The 22,979-nt window shown below is 36.2% G+C and overlaps 1 protein-coding gene and 1 long non-coding RNA gene across 2 annotated transcripts in view; one reads left to right on the top strand and one right to left on the bottom strand.

Moving 5' to 3' along the window:
• LOC125646584 (uncharacterized) overlaps positions 1 to 22,970 on the bottom strand; it is a 36,301-nt gene extending 13,331 nt beyond the window's left edge. The window contains exon 1 of the long non-coding RNA XR_007359764.2: positions 22,843 to 22,970. This is a non-coding gene — a long non-coding RNA (uncharacterized LOC125646584). The remainder of the gene's footprint in view (positions 1 to 22,842) is intronic.
• LOC125646572 (uncharacterized) lies at positions 1,538 to 6,860 on the top strand. The gene is made up of 8 exons (XM_048872909.2): positions 1,538 to 2,171; positions 2,967 to 3,138; positions 3,872 to 3,960; positions 4,048 to 4,256; positions 4,348 to 4,618; positions 5,486 to 5,708; positions 6,415 to 6,589; positions 6,726 to 6,860. Exons 1-7 carry the CDS (start codon positions 1,610 to 1,612, stop codon positions 6,485 to 6,487), a joined length of 1,599 nt encoding a protein of 532 aa, XP_048728866.2. The 5' UTR covers positions 1,538 to 1,609; the 3' UTR covers positions 6,488 to 6,589; positions 6,726 to 6,860.
• Positions 22,971 to 22,979: the final 9 nt, after the last annotated feature.

Below are 22,979 nucleotides of genomic sequence, written 5' to 3'. Positions count from 1 at the left end.
GAGCGACCGTATTCGTCCGATGTTACGTACATGTAGTTGATGATATCAAGCACGAGACACAGATGAAATTTGCTTTTGCATGCAAAGTGTCTTATCAAACCATACACCTAGGTTCTTCACAAACACACCGCTTGTGTTAACTGATAATAGTGTCGGCAAAGTTCAGACAATTTCTAGAATGTTCTCAAATAATTCGAAAACAATTCTGATAAATTCTCACATATACAAAATTTATGCATTATAACATTCCAATTTTCTCAAAGGTATTCTTATTAGCCTGATGAAATCTCAGAAATATATACAGTGATCCCCCGTTATAACGCCAACATTTGTACCTCGACAATTTTGGCGTTGTAACGGGGGTGGCATTATATCGGGGGAGGGGGTTTGTGTACAGCTGTCATAAGAAATCAAGCAAATTTTATCTACTACATCGTGCTTTGAATGCCTGGATAACCCCGACGTCCAGTGGTTGTAAATGACTCGTAATGGTAGGGGTATTTAATGATTTCCAGTTTTTGTTTTAAGCCCAATACGCTTAGACTTCGGTGTGTCCGCCATACTCTGATTTCAAAAACAATACTGCATATATAAACTCAGTATATGCTCCAAACGTTGATACCTGGAGGACTAACGGTGGATAATTGCTTAAGCCTGCTCACTGAAATTTTCCTGCCGTTGATTGGCGATAATTAGCGGGGGTGATTATAACGGTAATTGACCAAATCGTACCTGTAAATAGGTTGGCGGTATGCGGGGGGTGGCTTTATAACGGGGCTTTATATAGTGAGGAAAACGGGACATTGAACTTTTTTGGCGATATGCCGGGGTGGCATTATAACGGGGGGCAATATAGAGGGGAATCACTGTATCATTATCTCAATGAAAGCTAAATGTATAATCTCAATATATCTCGCATTCTGAAGAAATATTAAATCGCATTAATTCCACTTAGATTTTTACATAATGTATCTTGTATTGTTTTAGAAACGGTTTATGATTTTTAATCTACTCGTTTCACACTTTCTTAATTAGGCCTATAACTGGTATTATAAACGTATCCAATTCATGGTGCCATATGCGAGGATTAAGCCCTTTTCGCATCTACTGTACATTATGAATATCTATTTATTAAATATTTATTCCTTTATCCAGTGGATATCACTCATAAGATAAATCATTTATATTCCAAATTAGGTATTCCTACGCCGCGTGACGTAATGTACATAGGAACTGGATCAAGGTGACAGAATTACCCCAAAATTGTAAAATTTGATGGAAGGTGTTGTTAAATTCTTCAAATTTAAAAACAATGAATTTATATATACAGCAATTACAAAATAAAGGACTAATGCAGAAAGATCTGACTCAAACCACACAATATAGTGAACATATACATAAACTCTTTTGCATGTTATAGAGAACTACCGAATGTTTACAAAACAAAGTCAAATGCCCACGTTTCCGAGAAGTCAAAACGAAAGTGCTGTGTTTCTAGGGACTTCATAAATTGTTGATTTTGATAAATGTGTTTAAGGTCATCAGTTTCGCGTGCGATATTCCGGATTTATAACACCGTTATCGACGTTAGTATTACTTATCCTGTGTTATGATGTCGGCGACAGAAAAAATAACAGTGACCAAAAAGAGAAAGAAAAACGGCCAATATTCACGGAAAGGGCATCATAAAAAGGTAGACGGGTTGAAGAAGGGTCGTTTGATGCGCGTCGCAAAGAGTAAGGGAGAACCCTTACCAGTATTTAATCGTGCATTTGAGAATAACCGCGAGTCTGATTGCGATTGTGATCGCGGTACATGTACAGACTGTACAGGTACACAAGTACATTTAGACCATGATTACTTCGGTATTCAGAATGAGGTTACAGTGTTTGATGATGTTCACTCCCCTGTAGATGATGATAAGACAGGTTGGCGGGTTGGTAGACGAATTGTCGACCTAGGTGTCCTTGCAGACGGGTTAAGGGCGTGTCAGCTGTGTCAACTTCCCCTGCACCTACACAATTGTGTAGGTGAGAAAAAGTTTGGACTGTCTCAGATTTTAGAGATAAAATGTGACAATTGTGATTTGATAAACAATGTTGTGACAGGAAGCCGCCATCGGACAGATAAAGGAGGACTGGCTTGGGATGCCAATACAAAGCTAGCAGCAGGTAAGAATGACTGTCAGTCTCAAAGTGTTTCATTTTTAATTTTATATAATTATATTATGTCATTCAAGATTTACATTAGAGATAGGAATTCGATTTATTGACAACATCATTATGATACATTGGCATATAGCCTAGTCTCCAGTAGTACAGGAACAGAAGACAAAAACAATCAACAACAAAATGGAATAATCATGTAGTCATAAGAATAATAATAAACTACATATTTAGTCTTTTTCTTGTGGTAAACACTCAACCTTCTTGCAAATTTTACATTCAAAAGGTGTATGAAACTAAGAAATGTGTTAATCTAAATCAAATAACAATTTGATTAAGAATGACCCTCATATTATAGATACCCAGTATGAATATATGGGGGGGGGGGGGGGGTCTATGGAATTTGCGGAAATACTAAAAAAACTCCAGGTAATTACCAAAACCACCAATAAATGTACGGAAAACACCAATGTATCATTAAAAAACATCTACAGGATGTTAGTTCATACTTGTACAAAGTTTTATTCATTTTCCTAGACAGTAAAATGATTTATGGCTAATTTCTGTATCGTGATTTTTTTTTTTAATTTATGTAGGTCAAGTGAAACACTGTTTTAGGTGGATCATTTCAGAAAATTTATTCACAATGTGATCATAAATTGGAAGGTGAAAAAAAATCTTATTTTTGTACTAAAATTTATATACTTACAATTAAAGTAGAACAAATATGATATGGGCGATGGAGTAGCCATTCCATTGATTTCATCCAATGAATGTGATATTTATGTAACTCACATGTAGGTATGATCAACGGAGGACTTGGAGAAACCCATGTGAACACTCTCCTTGCCATTCTTAATATTCCTGGAATATGTCATGCCAATTTAAAGGAGAGAGAGAGGGAGGTGGGACAGAAGCTTGAAGAGATGGCAATTGCATCGTGTTCAAGAAATCTAGCAAATGAAGTAGCTTTGTAAGTATATTTTTATGTAAGCAGTTAGCATATATGTCGGTGCAAAATAATTGTAGAAAGAAACACAACATTACCATATATATTGTTATAGAATTAGATTTCTGGTTATGTCACAAATGTAATATTTTACATCATATGCTCTGTGACATTTTTGTGCAATTTAATATGCATGTATAATAACGAGAACATGAATTTCCAAATTGCCCAATTGTTTGACTACAGAGATAAATTACAAGCATTTGTGCAATTAAAAAATGACTATGTGTCAGTTAATAATGTTTCTTGCACAATATGGATATTAATGTAACTTACTGAGTATATCGCATGGTTTCTCAGACGATACATACATTTATTATATACCCAGGCCATCATTAAAAATATTTTTGTTTGATGTACTCCGACCCACATTTTTCAAGGTGGGTCGGTAGGTAGGTTTTTTTTTTTGGAATGTCATGAATTTTTTTTTATATTTTCTTTTAAAATAAGGAGAATTTTCAATTTTTCAAGGGACCCCCTCCCCCCCCCCCCCCCCCAAATGAAATTTTAAATTGCTGAAAAAAATGATCGGGTAGGAGCAAATTTGACGGGTCGGTCGGAGTACATCAAACAAATCCATTTTTATTTTTGGTCCCATCAATGTATCGTGCAGGGCAGATGAGATATTTGGTAAGTTAATTGGCAAAGTATAGTCATATCTTAGTGTTTTAATTAAGCTTTGATTTTTTTTATACAGGACTGATTCACAAGAGGATGGCATTGTTGCGAGTTTCGATGGAGCCTGGCAGAAAAGAGGCACAGGCAGGGCTTATAACAGTCTTACTGGTTAGATATGATTTAGCATTTCATTCTTCATTTTTCTTAATTTTTGTGCAACTGAATAGAGCATTAATAGCTTAAAATTTCTTTCAGGTCATGCCACTCTCATTGGTCAGAAAACTGGAAAATGTGTGGGTTATGCACTGAAAAGCAAGAAATGTCGTATTTGCAGTGCTGCCAAGGTGAAAAACGTAACGCCAAGAAAACACAATTGCAAAAAGAACTGGAGCGGGTCGGCAAAGGCAATGGAACCCGCAATGGCATGCGAAATGCTGCAGTCTATTTTAGATTGTGGAGAAAAAGTAAAGTATATTAATCAACAGAATTTATTTTCATTCATTAATTTGATATGATTCTGAGTCAGGAATATACCATGATTATATGATTTTATAGGTATCCACACTAGTGATGGACAATGATAGTACCACAATTGCCAGAGTAAAGTCGACAGTAGACAAGAGCATCACCAAGCGCTGTGATAGTAATCACACTAAAAAGGGCTTTACAGCATCTCTCATAGAATTGAGCAAAACCCACAAATTGTTGCGCAACACCAAGGTCCGTACCCACATTGAAAGGTGTTTTACCTACAGCGTGTCTCAAAACAGAGGGGAACCAGAGCAACTTGCTAAAGGATTAAGCAGTATAGTTCCTCATTTATATGGTGGGTACTAAAGACTTGTAATGCAGAATTTATTATGTCTCCCCTTTCAGGGGAAGACATTGTTTTTGTACTTTCCGTCCATCCGTCTGTCACAAAATCTTGTAAACGCTTCTCCTATATGGGTTATCGGATAGATTTGAAACTTTGTACAATGCTTCATTGCCATTTGTAGTTATAGTGGATCTGAGGGGTGGAGGTTGTAAAATAGTTTGTGAACATATCTCCTATGTGGTTATGGGAGTTCATAATGTCTATGTTCTTGCTCCAATTTGGGGAGCTGGGGAGACATTAGTTTTTCATAAAAACAATCTCTAGTTATACCTTAAATTTATTTGGCACATTCAAAATCGAACACAAAGTGCATGTACTGTGGATTTGTACTATAATGCCTTCCAAAAGTTGACAGTACTACATACAATGTATAAAGCTTGCAGACTGTAAAATATTATATAATAGAATATGAAGTTTTTTTTAGCTCACCTGGGCTGAAATTTACATGAAAGCTCTCTGACATAGGGCAGATTCATGTTTGTTCAAATCATGACCTCCAGGGGTAGGACAGGGCCACAATAGGGGATCAAAGGTTTACATACAAATATATATATAGAAAATCTTTGAAAATCTTCTGAACCACTGGGCTAGGAAAGTACAAATTTAAATGAAAGCTTCCTGACATAGTGCAGATTCAAGTTTGTTGAATCATGGCCTAGGGGAGCGATGTGGCCCATGGGCCTCTTGAATTAAGATGTTAATGATTGTAGTTTTTTCTTAAGAATTTGTTAACCATGAAGTACAGCACAGTTCTGTAAATTTATTTGATTTTCAAAATATGATAATGCTAGCTTATTGAAGAATTTTTGTGTGTAGGTGATCATTCTGATTGTGGAACTTGGTGTAGGGGCAATGAGGAAGGATATAAACACCAGGCCCTGCCTTATGGCAAACCACTGGATGACCAGGACTTAAGAGTAGCCCTTCAGTCCCTGATGAATAAGTTCACCTTGAAGGCAACTGAATTGGCCAATATGGGGTCAACACAACCCAATGAAAGCTTTAATAACATGGCATCATCGAAAGCACCAAAGAGATTGTAAGTTTATGTGAATGCTGCTGCTTGAATATACCGCATTATTTTGTTCATAAATTTTTTATATAGACTATGACATCACTAATTATCGATAGTTACTCAGGGTGGACTATTCATTGTCCTCATAATTATTGAATAGGTGTAAGATATCTATAAACTATTGACATAAAAATGTACAAGAGTCATTCAGTGCAATTTAAACCAACCTTGTGATACAGGTTTTATGGGGGTTCAGAAAGCCTTGTTTCAAGGCTCTCAGCCACAGTTTGCCAAAAAAATGATGGTTTTGAGTACATATCTGAGGTAGAATGTGTTTCGAAGTTTTATGATTTGAATTATTTTATGTTAGATATTGTATGATATTTTTGCATATTTGTTCAGTTTATGATTTTATTTAAGAAATGAATCTTATATTTACCTGTGTTACTATTTATGATAAATTTAATTATTAATTATTGAACTTCTACTTTACCTGTTATTTTTTGGTATGATTTGACTTTACTAAACAAACTATTACACTATTTGTAAAATGGTCCGTTCATGAAATAAGTGTTGCATTACAGTCCATAATTTTTATTGATAATTATTATTTTCATCAAATGCTTCATATGCTAAAAAATTTAAGTAGCTATTATATTTATCACAATACTTTTGTATGTTTTCTTACAATTTTGAGTTAGAATACATATATTTTACACTTTTTTTGTAGCTTAATAAGAGTTGCTCACTTTCACCTGGAACATATACCATCAAACACCTACAACGTAAAAACAAGACACTGAAAACAAAGCGCCTTCAAACTGCACAACCAAAGGTAAAACGAAGGAGACTGGAACTTAAAGCTGAAAGGCAATTGAAGAATGCATCCCAAGCTGTTCTTGAAGGTACATGTACAGTGTATATAAAGCATATTTGATATTCCCAAAGTAGAATTGTTGTCTGAATGGAGTTTGCAATTCCAAATGCTCCTATCCTATACATATATTGCTTCAAGTTTAAAATACTGCCTTTTATTCAAAGGTGATACATATCAGTCTCACATTGACTTAGGACCTGAAGGAAACGCAGATATAGAAGATATTCAGCTGGAGACATCTGTAGAAAACCTGCTAACACGTCCACTAGTGTTTTTTGATTTGGAAACGGGAGGATTAGGTTTGATAATTTTTCAATAACTGCATAATTTACATGTATAAGTAAAGCTATGTTTGCTTACAGGTATATAACATTTAAAAAAATTCTTGTAATCCTGACATTGAATATGCCAATGGCACAAGTTTAACACATTTTGTTTCTATTCTTCAGGAAGAACATCGGACATCATTCAAATTGCAGCAAAGAACAAAGAAAAACAGTTCTCGGTATATGTTTTACCAACTCGATCCATAAGCAAGGAAGCCTCGGAAGCCACTTGTTTGACATTTGATGGTGACAACTTGTGTTACAAAGGAAAACCAGTTCTTGCTGTTCCTCCACTTGAAGCTCTGATTGTGTTTCTAAGTTTTTTAGAGTCCTTTGATGGTCCAGTTTTAGTGGGACACAATGTTCAAAATTTTGACATACCAATATTACGTCACCATTTGATGAGCCATGGTCTTCTAGCAAGATTCAAAGGTATTGTAACTGGATTTTTAGATACTCTAAAAATTTCCAAGAAATTATTGAAAGATGCCCAGCTTCCTAATTACAAGCAAGAGACTTTGGTGCACAATCTGTTGGGAGAGGATTACGAGGCCCATAATGCCATGGCAGATGTAACCGCATTAGAAAAATTGTATTTCTCTAAATTATGTCTGTTTGAAAGTGCAATGTGTGAAAATATTTTTTACTTGTCATATTACACTTGTAAAGAATCTTTAGAACCATTGTTGAAATGCAAAGCTGTGTCAGCTTCTACACTTAGAAAGTTGGTTCTAAATGACCTTAGTTTGTCTAAATTGCAACAGATTCATACAAGAGACCCGGAAAATGGTATTAGAAGTGTATTTTCTGAAGCAATGAAAGAAAATCCCAAGAGTGTAAGAATAACAAAATCATCAAAAGTCATTCAGAAAGTTGTTGATTATTTGAGTTTGTGAACAAAAAGTGTACATCTTAGTTATATGTACAATATGTGTACATTTTATGGAAAATATTTAGTTATATCATAACTTTGATAATGATACATATCTACATTTCAGTTGACTACTGTGCATGTACACTTAGAATGATTGATTGTATACTGTTTAACGGTTTTTCACTCATATGAAGATGTCACCATTTGTCAGTGGGTACTACAAAATTTAGGCCTATTTTCGGCACTTACGGCCTTTGAACATCAGCATACTTTATTATTTTTTGCCATTTCTTAATTGTTGTTTGTATTTCAACACACTTTATTTACATTCACTGTATGATTTCCTATGAAAATGCATTGGAAAATTCTGTATGTTATTTTTTCGTAACGTTTCAGAATGTTAACGTTATGTTATTCATTATGATGTCATAGATGATCAGCATCCTAAAATGTCATGTCATTATCACAATGATTTGTATAAAATGGCCAATATTCAATTTTGCTTTAATGATTTATGTAACTATAAACAGTCAATAGTAGTACATTTTTATTGTTATAGTGTCATAACACAGACGACTGCACTGCCAAATTAATTTTCAAAACGCACGATAACACAACCATCCATGTTATGACACCATAACAGGGGGAAAATGTACTATTTAGTACCTAATTGATTTAAAAAAAACAATTAGTTAATAATTTTATCAATAATATTTTACAAACTATGGGGTTTATTCCATCGACAATTTTGAATTTTACGAAACATTGATAAAATAGTATTGACTGTGATACATGGAAGTCATATTTGAAGTTTATTCACCTGGCAACATAGGTATTTCTTTATATTGTTAGATAGTACATACCTTTAATTACAAATGTACCAATTTTGGTGGAGTTTTAACCATTTTTTAAAAAGTTATGAACAGTTTTGGATGTAGCTATGGGTCTTTTCGGTGTATTAAAAAGAAGTACAAAGACACAGTAAATACACTATAAATGCCAAAATATTCATTCTAACAAGTTCAAATGATATATTTTTGTGATATACATACTTTAAAGGAGTAATAATGCATTATAATGCATCTGGTGTACATTAAACTTGAATTTATTCCAAAAAAATGAATTTTTTTGGTTATGGTTAATGTTGGCGTAATCCTTGCTAGAGTAGCTAGTATGGTGTACGTGGGTGAACTGCCACAGAATTAATAAAATGCTTGCAACATATTGATATTTTACTTTATTTTGATTCACAAGATGTTTATCTTTGATTTTGAACAAAAATTACATGGATTTAACCATAAAAGCATCAAGGATGGAGCCACCTTAAACTGATAAAACACGGCTCAGGCCTCGTCGTCATAGCGATCTCGACTTTAGTGTTATCGATTTTTTCTTCCCATTGTTGCGTCATAGCTCCGCACGCGCTCCTATCTCCTCACGCTCTCCTTAGTTCATACCGTCCTAGCCCGGCACACGCAGTCCTAGCACGCGCACCCCTAGCTCGGCGAAGCCAACGCGCGCTCTCGAATGCACTCTAAAACTTGACCTTTTGACCTCAAAAGTGCACTCAGTTGAACCGCCCATCGAGGGGGGTTATACTACTCTTATAACTCTCCCTACATTTTTTCGCTTCCAATATCATAGAACTTTATTTTAAAAATTCGCCATGCAGAAGTTGCAATTTTAGGCATAGTTGCAGACGGTATTTAAAACTTTTAAAAATCAAACAAGAGAACGGTATGTTTAATGTTTCTGTTTTATAAATTGATGAAATTCTTGTTTGTTTACAAAATAAACTCTGTATAAATATCCTGCTGCAACAGTGTATGTATGAAGTAAAAATTTTGTAAATAACAAAATTATAAAAAAAAAAATATCCTGCTGCGTTTGTTTCTGTTATGATGTCATTGCAGTGGCAGATCCAGGGTTTACGAAAGGATGTGTGTGAAAATCAAGTATTAGCCAAACTATTCAGCCATTTTGGGTGCCAATTTGGAATTTTACTCACACCATTTCTATTAATTAAATTTGTGGCGAAGGGGGGGGGGGTGTAAATCCCCCACTGCATTGCATAAGCAAGAAGCCAGGTGATAGTACAGGAACTGACTTTTGAAGCGGTGATTGTATTCATACAAAAAAAGAGACTGATCACGTGACCAACTTCATGTTACACGAAATTGAATCTCAATTGCATTAGTACTGTCTTATAAGGAAGTGCATTAACAAATGTAAATATTTAAGTACAAGGTAGTAAAACGTGATCTTCATCTTCTACATAATCTATTAAAAGCGGTTGATTGTATATTGTTTAACGTCCCTCTCGACAATTTTTCACTCATATGGAGACGTCACCATTGCCGGTGAAGAGCTGCAAAATTTAGGCCTATATACTCGGCCCTTATGGCCTTTGAGCAAGAAGGGATCTTTATCGTACCACACCTGCTGTGACACGGGGCCTCAATTTTTTTCGGTCTCATCCGAAGGGCCGCCCCATTTATTCCCCCACGAGAACACAATCTAAAGAACACGAAAAAAAAACAAAAAAAAAAAACTACAGAACCGCGGTAGTACCAGAAAACAAACAGCTCACGTTCACTCAAACACTAACAAACTGAATGCGTGTAGTAAGTGTGGAAAACAACATGAGAAAGGGAAATGTTTTGCGTACAACAAGAATTGTTACAAATGCAAAGGCCGTAACCATTTTGCAAAATCCTGTAATAAGACACCAAAATCTGTGCATTACGTGGAAGAGGAATCACATGACCTATACTTGGGCATAGTGAATGTGGACACTATTCAGGAAGAGGTACCATGGACTGAGACAGTGAACATTAACAAAGTACCGGTTACATTCAAGCTGGACACAGGAGCTCAGGCGAATATAATACCAAGGAATGTGTTCAAAGAACTACACATCTCTCCGAAGCATTTACGAAAAGTAAAAGTGAACCTGTACACTTACAATGGTGAAGTCATGAACCCAGATGGGAAGATTGATATCAGATGCCGAATCCGTAAAGTGGATCGTATACTTCCGTTTTACATCACTGCAAAAGGAAGTACACCGATACTTGGCAAAGAATCATGTGCACGCCTAGGATTAATCCAACACATACCAGCAGATTCCATAGAAAGTGCGGATGTTTGTGTAACAAAGGACAAACTACTGCAACAGTATCAGGATGTTTTCAGTGGACTAGGACATCTACCAGGAAAATATCACATTGAAATTGATCCGAATTCAACGCCAGTGATACACCCACCAAGGAAAGTGCCGGCAGCGTTACACAGTTCTGTACGTGATGAACTTCAACGCATGGAAAAATTGGGCGTGATCGCAAAACAGGATGGTCCTACGGATTGGGTTCACAGTATGGTAACAGTACGGAAACCAGGGAAAATTCGTATATGCTTGGATCCAAAAGACTTGAATCCGCACATAAAGCGAGAACATTACCACTTAGTAACTGTGGAGGAAATCATTGAACGACTACCAAATGCTAAAGTGTTCTCAAGATTTGATGCTACGCATGGTTTTTGGCATATTGAACTAGACGAAGCAAGTTCAAAGGCACTCACTTTTAACACACCATTTGGTAGATACCGATATCTACGACTTCCGTTTGGAATAACTTCAGCGTCAGAAGTGTTCTCGAAACGATTACAGGAATTTTTTAAAGACTTACCTGGTGTTGAGTGTCTAGTAGACGATATCCTTGTTCATGGAGAAAACGTCTCGGAGCATGATGAAAATCTCGTTCGTATGCTGGAGCGATGTCGTCAAATTGGGCTCAAGCTCATTAAGGATAAAGTAGAACTCAGAGTACCTGAAGTGAAATACGTTGGTCACGTCATAGGGAGAGATGGACTCAAGGTTGATCCGGAAAAGGTTCGTGCTATTGTAAACATGCCAGAACCGACAGATGTTCAAAGTGTGCGCCGATTTCTTGGACTAGTGCAATATGTGTCGAAATTCATACCAAACCTAGCAGAGATTTCTGAACCTCTCCGATTGCTTACGAAAAGTGACGTTTTGTGGCACTGGGACAAACAGCAAATTGACAGTTTTGCGAAACTAAAAAACTTATTAACGCAAGCACCAGTTCTTCGCATTTATGATCTTCAAAAGGAAGTCACCATTTCTGTGGATGCAAGTTCCAAAGGATTGGGTGCAGTATTATTGCAGAACGGACAGCCCGTCGCATACGCTTCACGAGCACTGACAGAGACTCAGCAGAGGTATGCACAGATAGAACGAGAGATGCTCGCAGTTATCTATGGATGTGAAAAATTTCACCACTACATCTATGGACGTTCAGTTACCATAGAAACAGATCACAAACCTTTGCTAGCGATTCATCGCAAACCACTATATCAAGCTACTCATAGACTACAGAGGATGCTTATGCGTTTACAACGTTACGACGTTACTTTAGAATACGTTCCGGGAAAGGAAATGTTCATTTCCGATGCGTTAAGCAGGGCTTACTTACAAGAGTGTACAGAATCACTGGTTGATGAGGACATAGACATCAATTTCATTGAGCAGGAGCTTCCTATGACGGAAGGAAAACTTCAGGAGCTGAAGGACGCAACTGAGTCTGATGAACAGTTTCAGGCATTGGCCGACATAGTGCGACTGGGATGGCCAGAATCTCGGGTACAAGTTCCAGCAGATATAAGAATATTTTGGAACTACAGAGATGAAATAACAGTTCTAAATGGTTTACTGTACAAGGGGCCAGCAGTGATGATTCCCAAGTTACTACGTCACCAAATGTTGAGGAAGTTACATGAACCTCACCTGGGTATAGTCAAAACCAAGCAGAGAGCCAGAAATATCATATTTTGGCCAAACATGAACTATGACTTAGAGCAGTTGATTAAGTCGTGTGGAGTGTGCAACTCATTTCGCAAATCAAACACAAAGCAATCACTCATACCTCATGAGATACCCTCTACTCCTTGGACCAAAGTTGGAGCTGATATATTTCATTTCAAGGGCAAAGACTATGTGTTGTTTGTGGACTATTACTCGAAATATCCAGATATTATACCTCTACCAAATTTGAAAGCATGTTCCACTATTGCTGCGTGCAAAACAGTGTTTTCAAGACAAGGCATACCCTTAGAGCTATTTACGGACAACGGACCACAATTCAGTTGTCATGAATTCAAACAGTTTGCATCTGAATGGGAGTTCACGCACAAAACCTCCAGTCCCCACTATCCACGTTCAAATGGTCAAGCGGAACGCTGTATTCAAACCGTAAAAAACTTACTGAAAAAGGCAGAAGAGAGTAATGGTGACCCAAATATTGCTCTTCTGGAATACAGAAACTCGCCTATTGATGGAGTTGACCTGTCGCCTGCACAGTTATTGATGAACAGGACTCTTCGTTCAAAACTACCAACAACCAAAGTGTGGTTGGAACCAAATTCACTGACGTCTCCACAATCCAAACTTCAACTTAGGCAGATGAAACAGAAATATTTCCATGACCGAAAGTGTGCAAAATTACCGCATGTTGAGGATAAAGAAGTTATCCGTATACAGAATCCAGACAATCGTCAGTGGGAACCAGCTGTAGTTCAAAAGGACTTCGGAAACCGTTCGTACAACGTTTTAAATCAGCAAGGGAACACAGTAAGAAGAAACAGGAGTCAGATGTTGAAAAGCAACGAAACAAGATTCCATATCTCACCACCGGAAGTGGAAACATCGGAATTCGAACAACCGGAAATGGAACAAATGAGCGATTATGTTCCAAGTGTGAGTGATAATGTGAAATCCGGTAATGTATCCATGAATATCAGTGTGCGTTCCAAACCAGAAAATTCTATTTCGTCCGGAAACGTTACCAGATCTGGAAGGGTTACTAAACCACCTACCTACCTTTCCGAATATGTGAAATAACTTTGTAACAATGGTCATGATGTTCATGCAGTTTGTAGTATTATTTCATGAATTTATGTATATGAAGGTATCATAACAAGCATATGATTTTGAAAATGTTAATTCAATAAGACATTTAAATTTTGCAGAATTGACATTCACAATTTTTTTTTCAAGTTAATGTGTAACTATATTGGTGAATGATTTATTCTTTATCTTAAGGAGGAGGATGTAATGTATTTGAATAATCCGGATATTGTCAGGTTGACCATACGTGTTCTATTTTTAGTGTTATGTTTTTAGAACGGAATAAACGAGTTGAGATCACGGCATGGCTATATGTTGGTGTTTGGACTAGGTGTCCGTTATATTAATGTCTGTAGAAGACATTTCACAGAGTACATATCCTGTCTTCTAATTCTTCTCCTTTGTATCGTCCCGTTTCTATTCTAATTGGAAGTATATGTTTTCCACATCTTTATAGTGCAAGTAAAGGTTTTGGATATTGTGGAAGGCTCGTGGAAAAATAATTTACGATTCTAAAAAAAATTTCAATATCTTTATATAAACATAACTTAAGAGTTGATTTCCTTTTACATATTCTAGCCACTACTTCTTATAATATGAAGCAGCTTGTTCTCAAATCACCAGTGTCACACAATAGTAACCTATTATATATATATTTTTTAAATTCAAAGATTCAAATAATGACTTCATTTGTGATGTCCGATTCATACATGTTTAGTAATGTTGTCCATTGATAGTAGACGATTCCAGTATCCTATAGTTTATACAGTGTCAGTGGTAAGGAATTTTTCATCCGAATTCGCCATGTAGTGCTGGTAAAGGAATAAATCTGTGATAATGACGAAGTCCGCGATTCTGAACCATTTCAATGTTGGGGGTAGTTTCGGAGACCCTATACTTCACTATAATAGTTCAAAACAGGGCCTACACAAATTAAGAAAAGTTTTTGGAAATTGAAATTCTTATATCTTTGTAAAAACAAATTTTCAAGACCATCCTTCCCAATGCACGACCACCAGCTTTCGATGGAATATACAAGTTACAATGGAGTCTTTTCTGACGACGGTCCTGCTCCCTTTTTCTCTTAGTTGCACAATATCTTGACTATCACCGAGAGATGTATAGCAAAATCAATTGTTCTATCACTATCTGAAAATTAAAGAGTCGATGCAATTCACTTGTGAGGGACAAATGCCTAATGTTTGGAAAACATTTAATTTTGCTAAATCAGGTGGAAATTATTCTCATGTATGTACAATTAGAAGCTAAGTTCAAGGCCGCTTCTGCTGACTTTTCCAGTGAAAGATATGTTAACTGCTTGTGATTTATCAAATATAAAGTGATTACTCTCCCACAGAACGCAGACAAGAAAGCACCGATGTCTTCGCCAAATAAGCAAGAGCACCGTGATCTGTCGACAAACATAAAGGGACCTTAGCTGTCATTTTGTCACCAAAAATTGAATTCAATGAAAACCGCTCAATATACTGAAAGGTGAAGATAACAATTGATTGATTGAATATTGTTCAACGTCCCACTTGAGAATATTTCACTCACATGGAGACGTCACCATTGCCGGTGAAGGGCTACGAAATTTAGGCCTATGCTCGACACTAATGGCCTTTGAGCAGGGAGGGATCTTTATCGTGCCACACCTGCTGTGACAAGGGACCTCGGATTTTGCAGTCTTATCTGAAGGACTGCCCCATGCTGAGGACGTAACGAACCGTTATCAATCTCATAACTCCTATATATTTCAGTAATAACACCAGTATTGAATTATTTCAAACACTTTTAACCTCAAAACAGGCACATGAATGTGGTAATCATATAATTATTGTCTTGCAATTAATTGATTCTTCCTTATATGAAAAGCGAAGATAACGTACAGTGATATTTCTTGAATCTCACTATTCGCAACTTTAGGACTAGGCTATTGCGCATGCGCTAATTCTGACCTTCACCTTCTGCATCCAACATGGCGCAAAGTTTGACAGTCTTTTTCGTAAGTAATATTTATCATTTCGTTAGTGGTTTATTTCACTAAAAGTACATTTTTAAACAAACGGATCATAAATGCCCTTTCAAGATGGATATCCTACAACATTTCTGACCTAAAACACTGCTTTTAAATGCAGTTTCACATACAGAACAAGCATGAGAATTAGTAGGTCGGTCAGCTCTAAGTATAAATTGGTGGTATCGATAGGTTAAATGTTTCAGGACAATTTAATTTGCATGTTATTTATTCAAATGATTTATTACAGGCACTCAATCGTCGTGTTTTATATTAACAGGTCAAGCTCAACTATATTACATTGTGTAGAGTGATAAGTAAGTAAATTTTATTTAAACTCGGCACTGTATACAATAGTGACAAATAACATGAGCTCTACAGAGCTCGTAAACCGACTATCACAGACAGAACAAAATATCACAAGGTAAGCATGCAAAAACCACATATATAGCCTACATATATTTACATACATACTGTATAGCTAGACAGTATATGAATCAATGGTGATCAACAAAATAATGGAATAGTAATCAGATTCCACATTCCACATCATACTAATTCATGCTTCAATGCACACAGGGTAGTGGACAGTTCACAACACAAAAGAAATTCTCTCATCTTGAAAATTCTTATAACAACATACTTACATAGTATTGTTATGAATTCTAGAACAATGTTGTGGTTTAAAAGCTCAAGAAATAAACATATTTAAAAATTATTATGCGACTTTCTGAGTATGCCATTGCACTTAGAAATTCAATTTTATTTTAATTTGTGTCATTTTTTGTAGGTGACAGTGCTTTCTACTGTAGTGTTTTGGGATAAAAGAAGGCAGTGACCAGTGCTCAGTTCCTGTAAGAATATACACAATATGTATGGTACTTGAAAAGTTATAATGCTGGAGTTGGTTGGTTGAAAGTTCTACAGTTTGTATACAAGTATATATACAACAAGCTACTTCACACAGAATCAAGTAGACATAAAGATCAAACAGAATTTTACATTTCTTCAATGATAGCAGATGGAATTAAAAATTCTGGCCTATTACAATGAATATTCGTTCCCCTCCCTATATGTATTTTCATGTCTGTATGTTTGAATATGGTATTACATGTTAAGTAGGGTAAATCCAGTATGATATACATGTATAAATATATCACAAAGCCAATAGAGTATACTCAACTAATTTCTTCAATTCTTCAGGAGTATGTCGAATGTATTGCTTTGTTAAACATGTACACTAAACAATATTCATATATTCCTGAAGAATCGAAGAAACTAGTTGAGTACACTCTATCGGCTTTGTGATATTTTTTTTTTTATTATACTACTACTTGTGTACTGTAGATATTTTTTATACCTATCTCTGGATGATATATACAAACACACACACACTTATATATTTATACAAAATGTACCTGATCCCACCTCTGGTATATCCAGGGGTCCGTGTTTCTCTCAAAAGCTGCGTTTGTGACATAATAACGATGCTTTGTAAACAAACAAAAACATGAAGCAATTTCTACAATGATAGCTCTGCAATAGGATATATTCGTTATATGGATTCTAGGCAGGGTATATGAACTCGCATTTCCTGTCAAAGTATATATTCTCCCTCGGCTAACGGCTCCAAAGAATATAAAGTTTGACTGGGAATGTGAGTTCATATAACTAATAGTATACATGTATACATACATGTATTCCAGTTTCTGCGTAAGTGGATGTCGGTATGTTTCTCACACGAACTCGATTGATGCAAAACCCAAGTAGGAACTACATATTCAGGAGAATATAAACACATGAATATTATCTAATGTTATTTCATTGATCGTACAATATCTAGGATATCAATTGCAAATACAAAAATGCTTTTATGTTTTCATTTTAGTAAAGCATTGTTTTCTATAGTGTTTTATATTTCTTATAGTTACATCCTTAAACAGAAGCCGTTTTTCATATTTCTGTAATCGTCCTTCTCACTGATTGTATGTGCATCCTGTCCCGCTTTAAACAGCATTCTGGGTAACACTAAATGTACCCCCCACACAGAAATCTATTCAAATGTCAAACTCACTCTGTCCTTCCCAGTTGGATGGATCAGAGGGCATACTTCGAATTGTAACTGTCGAAGTTTGACAGGTACCTGTAGATAACATTTGATGACCTATTTCTTTAATGAAACAGTACTTAGGAATTTCCACTTCGTTCGGTGTGTTTTCCTTTTGCAAAGGACTCGGTGCATTTGGGTCCAAATTAAATTATATTCCTGACAATATTTTTTATGGTGTATTTTTTCATAAAATAATTATCTTATGTTCGTATGATAATGAAGCGAGTATATGTAAATACAGTATAGGTTATGCGACGTCATGAACAAGAAGGCTATGTCATGAGATCACGATGAAAACAATCCATCTTATTTCGAGATATGTTTTGGATTTTATTTAACAAATGCGCACTATGATTTTTATTTGACTGATTGTTGATTGATTGTTTTGCTGTTTTCCGCCACACTCAACAATTTTTCAGTTATCTGGTGGCGCCCATACAGTTTTTATTGGTGCAAGAGAGAACCCAGATACAATGTACCTGAGAAGAGACCATCGGCCTTCCGAAAGTAAACTGGGAAACTTTCTCACTTACTGGCGCGAGTGGGATTCGAACCCGCGCCGACCAGAGGTGAGAAGCCGTGTCATTTTGAGCGCGATGCTCTAACCACTCGGCCACGGAGTCCCCCCCCCCCCCCCCCCCCCACGATTTTTAACTGAAAAGTTTAATTAACTCTCTCGTTGAATGTTTCGATAAATTGTAGAGGAACCTATATTGCATTGTTTTAATCCTTTAAGGAATATCAATTATGTACATGGCGCGTGGGTACACGAAGCTATACTTGCGTGTATATATACATTATGTGTAATTTTTTTTCCGCTGAAGGTGTGTCCAGGCCTGAAGACCATAAACTGAGAATAGACTTAAGTCTAAATTTCAAATACAGCTAACTTTTGAAATAATTTTCATAAACAAATAACATTTTCAGCATATGTTTGCATTTGATTTTTTTTTATAAACCTGCAGTTTTTAAAAAAAAAATCTATGCTAGATAAATCTTAAGATATTTTAAAAGTAATCAAAATGTTGACTTAAGTCTATTCTCAGTTTATGGTCTTGAGGCCACGAATTTGTCAAAATTGTGAAAGGTGTAAAATAAAATCAATACTTCGAATCCCAGCCTATATGTATAGTAAACCATTGAGTATGAAGAGAATTATTATATAATCACCTGTAATTATGTAAATTGAAAATTAAGGAAGGATATCAAATACTCGTACCAGTTTTGTACAGATGATATTATGATGATATTGTGATCTGGTTCTGTCCTCGTTATATTTAGCACACAAATGGAATATGTAGATTCCAATGGGAATGCACGATTTGTTAATTTTCTAAATTCAAAGCTGTTTTAAGGATTCTCACTCTTGATGGAATTACGTTAGAAATCCAGAAATGACAAACGTTGCAGTTTATACAAACAAAGTGCATTATCAGGTAAGCGTATGAAAAAATCAATTGGATAGCATCGATAAGGTTCGATGTAATTTATTTCTTGTTTGATTTAGAATTTGAACCCGGAAGATATCTGCAATAGATTTCAAATTCAGCAAACTATTGGTGCAAATGGTTTAATATGTAGTACTAAATTGTCAGTTAAAATCATTTCGTGGAAGAAAATAATGGTTTTATATGATAATTTACAGGAACTTTCTTACTGAATTTTCCTCATGATTAAAGCAATACAAGCTGTAACTGACGGTAAATAAATTGAAAAATAAAAGAAAAACTATATAACATATTTTTGATTAAATACATACAACTTAATGGAATCAGAGTGAATCTGAAGCAATAAACCCGTCAGTTCAGCAGAAAATGTCGATTCAAGAATCATTGTCATCCTGTCAGTAATTCCTGTTCGTAATCTCCGATGTGCATTGACCTCGGAGGTCACCAGTTCGGAAAAAAAAGCGAAAGAGAGGCACTGAGCACGTGTCAGTTTTGTAAACAATTTAACATGCCAATTTTATAGAAAATCCACTATCAAAATTTCATTTGAGTTGCACATTTGCGTAATTATTGCTTTCTTACACTTGTAGTGCTTCTTTGTTATTCATGAAACGATGTAATATTTTAAACAAACAAAACGGGTAGTCACTCACGTCAGTTTCCATCTTCGTATATCACGTCGGTCTCAGCAACCCGAAAATGTTCGGTAATCATCGTTCCCGTGTATACGACGCAATGGCGGTATATACGAAACGCTCATTGTAGGTACATGTATATGCTCTCAAACAATATTCCCTTGTTTATTTTGTTGAATGTTTCTTCAGATCTTGGGGATTTTGTCAGTTATACGGATAGGAGTTAATTTATTTATAATTGGATAGTTGAAAAAAATGCCGTCAGTTACAGCTTGTATTGCTTTAAGGAAGAAAAATGCACATTTTAATATGTTCATATAGTCCGTTATACATTCAGATTCAGTCCCGTGATGATCAGGTTAGAATAGGTCATTAGTAAACCCTGTTTGTCGTACGTGGTGAATAAATGGGGTGGTCGTTGTGATGAGAGAATTTTTCAATGATATGTTGACGTCACCATTGCAGTCATGTGAAGGGTTGCAAAATTTAGGTCTATGCTCAGCGCTTGTACGGCCTTTGAGCAGAAGGGATCTTTATCGTGCTACACCTGATATGACACTTAGCCTCGGTTTCAAACGAAGGATCACCCCATTCAGTCGCCTCTTACGACAAGCAAGGAGTGCTGAGGACCTATTCTAAGCCAGAAGGTTTTATAGCCCGAGGCCTCACAATGTGAAAAATATAACCCGAACACAAAAAATCTAACAGACGGCAGGACATACCAGAATATGGTCCACAAAGACGGGCGCGTAAAAAGAGGTACACTCAATAGCGTTTGTTCTCTCATAACTATAATATCGTTAATTTTATCTTAAATATTTCGAAAGAAATGACTGAATTGTTTTTAACAAGAGACGCATATGCCCTTATGCGCGGTAGGGCCTCCGTGGCCGAGTGTTTAGAGCATCGCGCTCAAAATCACACGGCCTCTCACCTCAGTCGGCGCGGGTTCGAATCCCACTCGCGCCGGTAAATGAGAAAGTTTTCCAGTTTACTTTCGGAAGGTTGGTGGTCTCTTCCCAGTTACATTGTAACTGGGTTCTCTCTCCCACCAATAAAAACTGGGCGCCACCATATAACTGAAAAATTGTTGAGTGTGGCGGAAAACATCGACCAACCTGTCACACTAAGACCTATTGAATCAACGAGAATTAAAACGATCATACGCACGATGACGTATGTTAAAGGAGTAAGTATTAAACACGTTTGGAGCACGCTGAAAACGGCGATATGAATGTTGCATCCTATTGCGAGCCAAAACTTTCATGGTATGCAAACGTATCGTTTATAAGTCAATCATAAGTTGGATGTACGCCATATGAAAGTAATGCAAAAGTTCACACACATTACATGACCATTCCTCATACATTGACAACCCGCTGGGAACGTTTGTAGCGTAAGTACATGGATATCTTTCAACTAACCTATTGGAAACTTATTTTTAACTTATTTCTAACTTCTACTGGACGTTTTTATGATATATATTAACGTATTCAAAGTTTGACGACTTTAGAATGTTTAAAACTTGTGTAGAAGGCTCTCTCCGTGTTCATTTACAAGTGCTCTGGTGTTCAATTATGTATTACTTAGCACAGATTGATTGATTGTTTATTGTTTAACGTCCCTCTCAAGAATTTTTCACTCGTATGGAGACGTCACCACTGCCGGTGAAGGGCTGCAAAATTTCGGCCTATGCTCGGCGCTTACGGCCTTTGAGCAGGGAGAGATCTTTATCGTGCCACACCTGCTGTGTCACGGGGCCTCGGTTTTTGCGGTCTCATCCGAAAGACTGTCCCATTTAGTCACCTCTTACGACAAGCAAGGGGCACTGAGGACCTATTCTAACCTGGATTCTCACGTTTATAGCACAGATCAAAAGATGTAGGAATGGGGTTGAAAAAATCCATTGTTTTTACAACTAATGTCGCTTAATCTTCCAAATACATGTACACAAGTCAAAACTCCTTTCATACGCTCTTATGGACTACGAACTTGTTGGTTGATTATTTTTTACGTCCCGTCGTGAATTGAGACGTCACTAGCTGTAAGTGAAGTACCACAAATTTACACAGGTCTATGATTAGCACTCAGGGCTATAGCAGTGATGATTCTTCAATGTCATTGTGCCGTCGCCTGTTGCGACTCTGCACCTCCATTTTAAAGGTCATATCCGAAAGACCCGCGATTCTCACGATGACTTGCGTGAATTAAACCAATCAAACTAGATGCATGAAGTGAAATATCGATTTGTAATTTAACCATGAAACGTTGCATGGAAAGTCATTGTAACATGTTTTATATTTTAAAAGCACAAATCAAATAATTCCAAGTTAACCTGTAATGTTAGCTGTAAGTGGACGGGAGTGAATAACAATTTCTTTGAAGAACCCCCAAAATCCGATCCATAAAAGCATTTATTTTTAAGAAGTCAATATCTGTAGCACTTAATCTTTTGTGAAAACAAAATGCCTGATTTTTATTGAGATAAAGATGGCAGAGAGAATAGATGACGCCACATCTATTTATAGAGAATTAGATTTTTTGTCAGAGTTATGTCCCCTTGTAGGACTGTAGAAAAAATTAAATATTATGGTGACCTTTACTTTTCTTCGCATATTTCGAAAGACCATGGTAATAGGAATCTTTTCACTATGAGCCTTTTTTTTGGAAATTATATTCTAATTGACTTTATGTCAGAAATGTCCTATTCTCATAATCTCTATAACAGATATTACTTATATGTCTTGTCAATTTTGTAAATTCTTCTGGCGAATCACTGTGTATCTTAATTATGACGTGACAATTTTTAAATTTTTTTTTGTTGAATCACTGTATGTTATCTTTCATTTGATATACCAAGTTTTGTATTACATAACAATTAATTATTAGGGAAAAATGGGGGGTTTTATGGATCGATTGCCTTAATATCAGTTAAATCCACTTACCTAGAATCTGCCAGTATCCATGTAAACATAAACACCTCGAGATACTTTATGTTAAATCTGTCGACCTAGATCTATATATCAGTAAGGTTTCGAGTACCCCTACAAAGCAATAGACGCACATCACATGCACTTAATGT

Source organism: Ostrea edulis, chromosome 6 (genome assembly GCF_947568905.1).
Source record: "Ostrea edulis chromosome 6, xbOstEdul1.1, whole genome shotgun sequence".
NCBI classification, from domain to species: Eukaryota; Metazoa; Mollusca; class Bivalvia; order Ostreida; family Ostreidae; genus Ostrea; species Ostrea edulis.
Note: the sequence above shows the minus strand (reverse complement) of the source record. Positions and strands in the feature narration are given on the sequence as shown.

What these genes read in the sequence shown, in the direction of transcription:
- LOC125646572 (XM_048872909.2), top strand. Translation starts at nt 1,610, where the DNA reads ATGATGTCGGCGACAGAAAAAATAACAGTGACCAAAAAGAGAAAGAAA. An exon ending in GGCTTATAACAGTCTTACTG is followed by an intron (nt 3,961 to 4,047) that starts GTTAGATATGAT and finishes AATTTCTTTCAG; the next exon opens with GTCATGCCACTCTCATTGGT. An exon ending in TCGAAAGCACCAAAGAGATT is followed by an intron (nt 5,709 to 6,414) that starts GTAAGTTTATGT and finishes CTTTTTTTGTAG; the next exon opens with CTTAATAAGAGTTGCTCACT.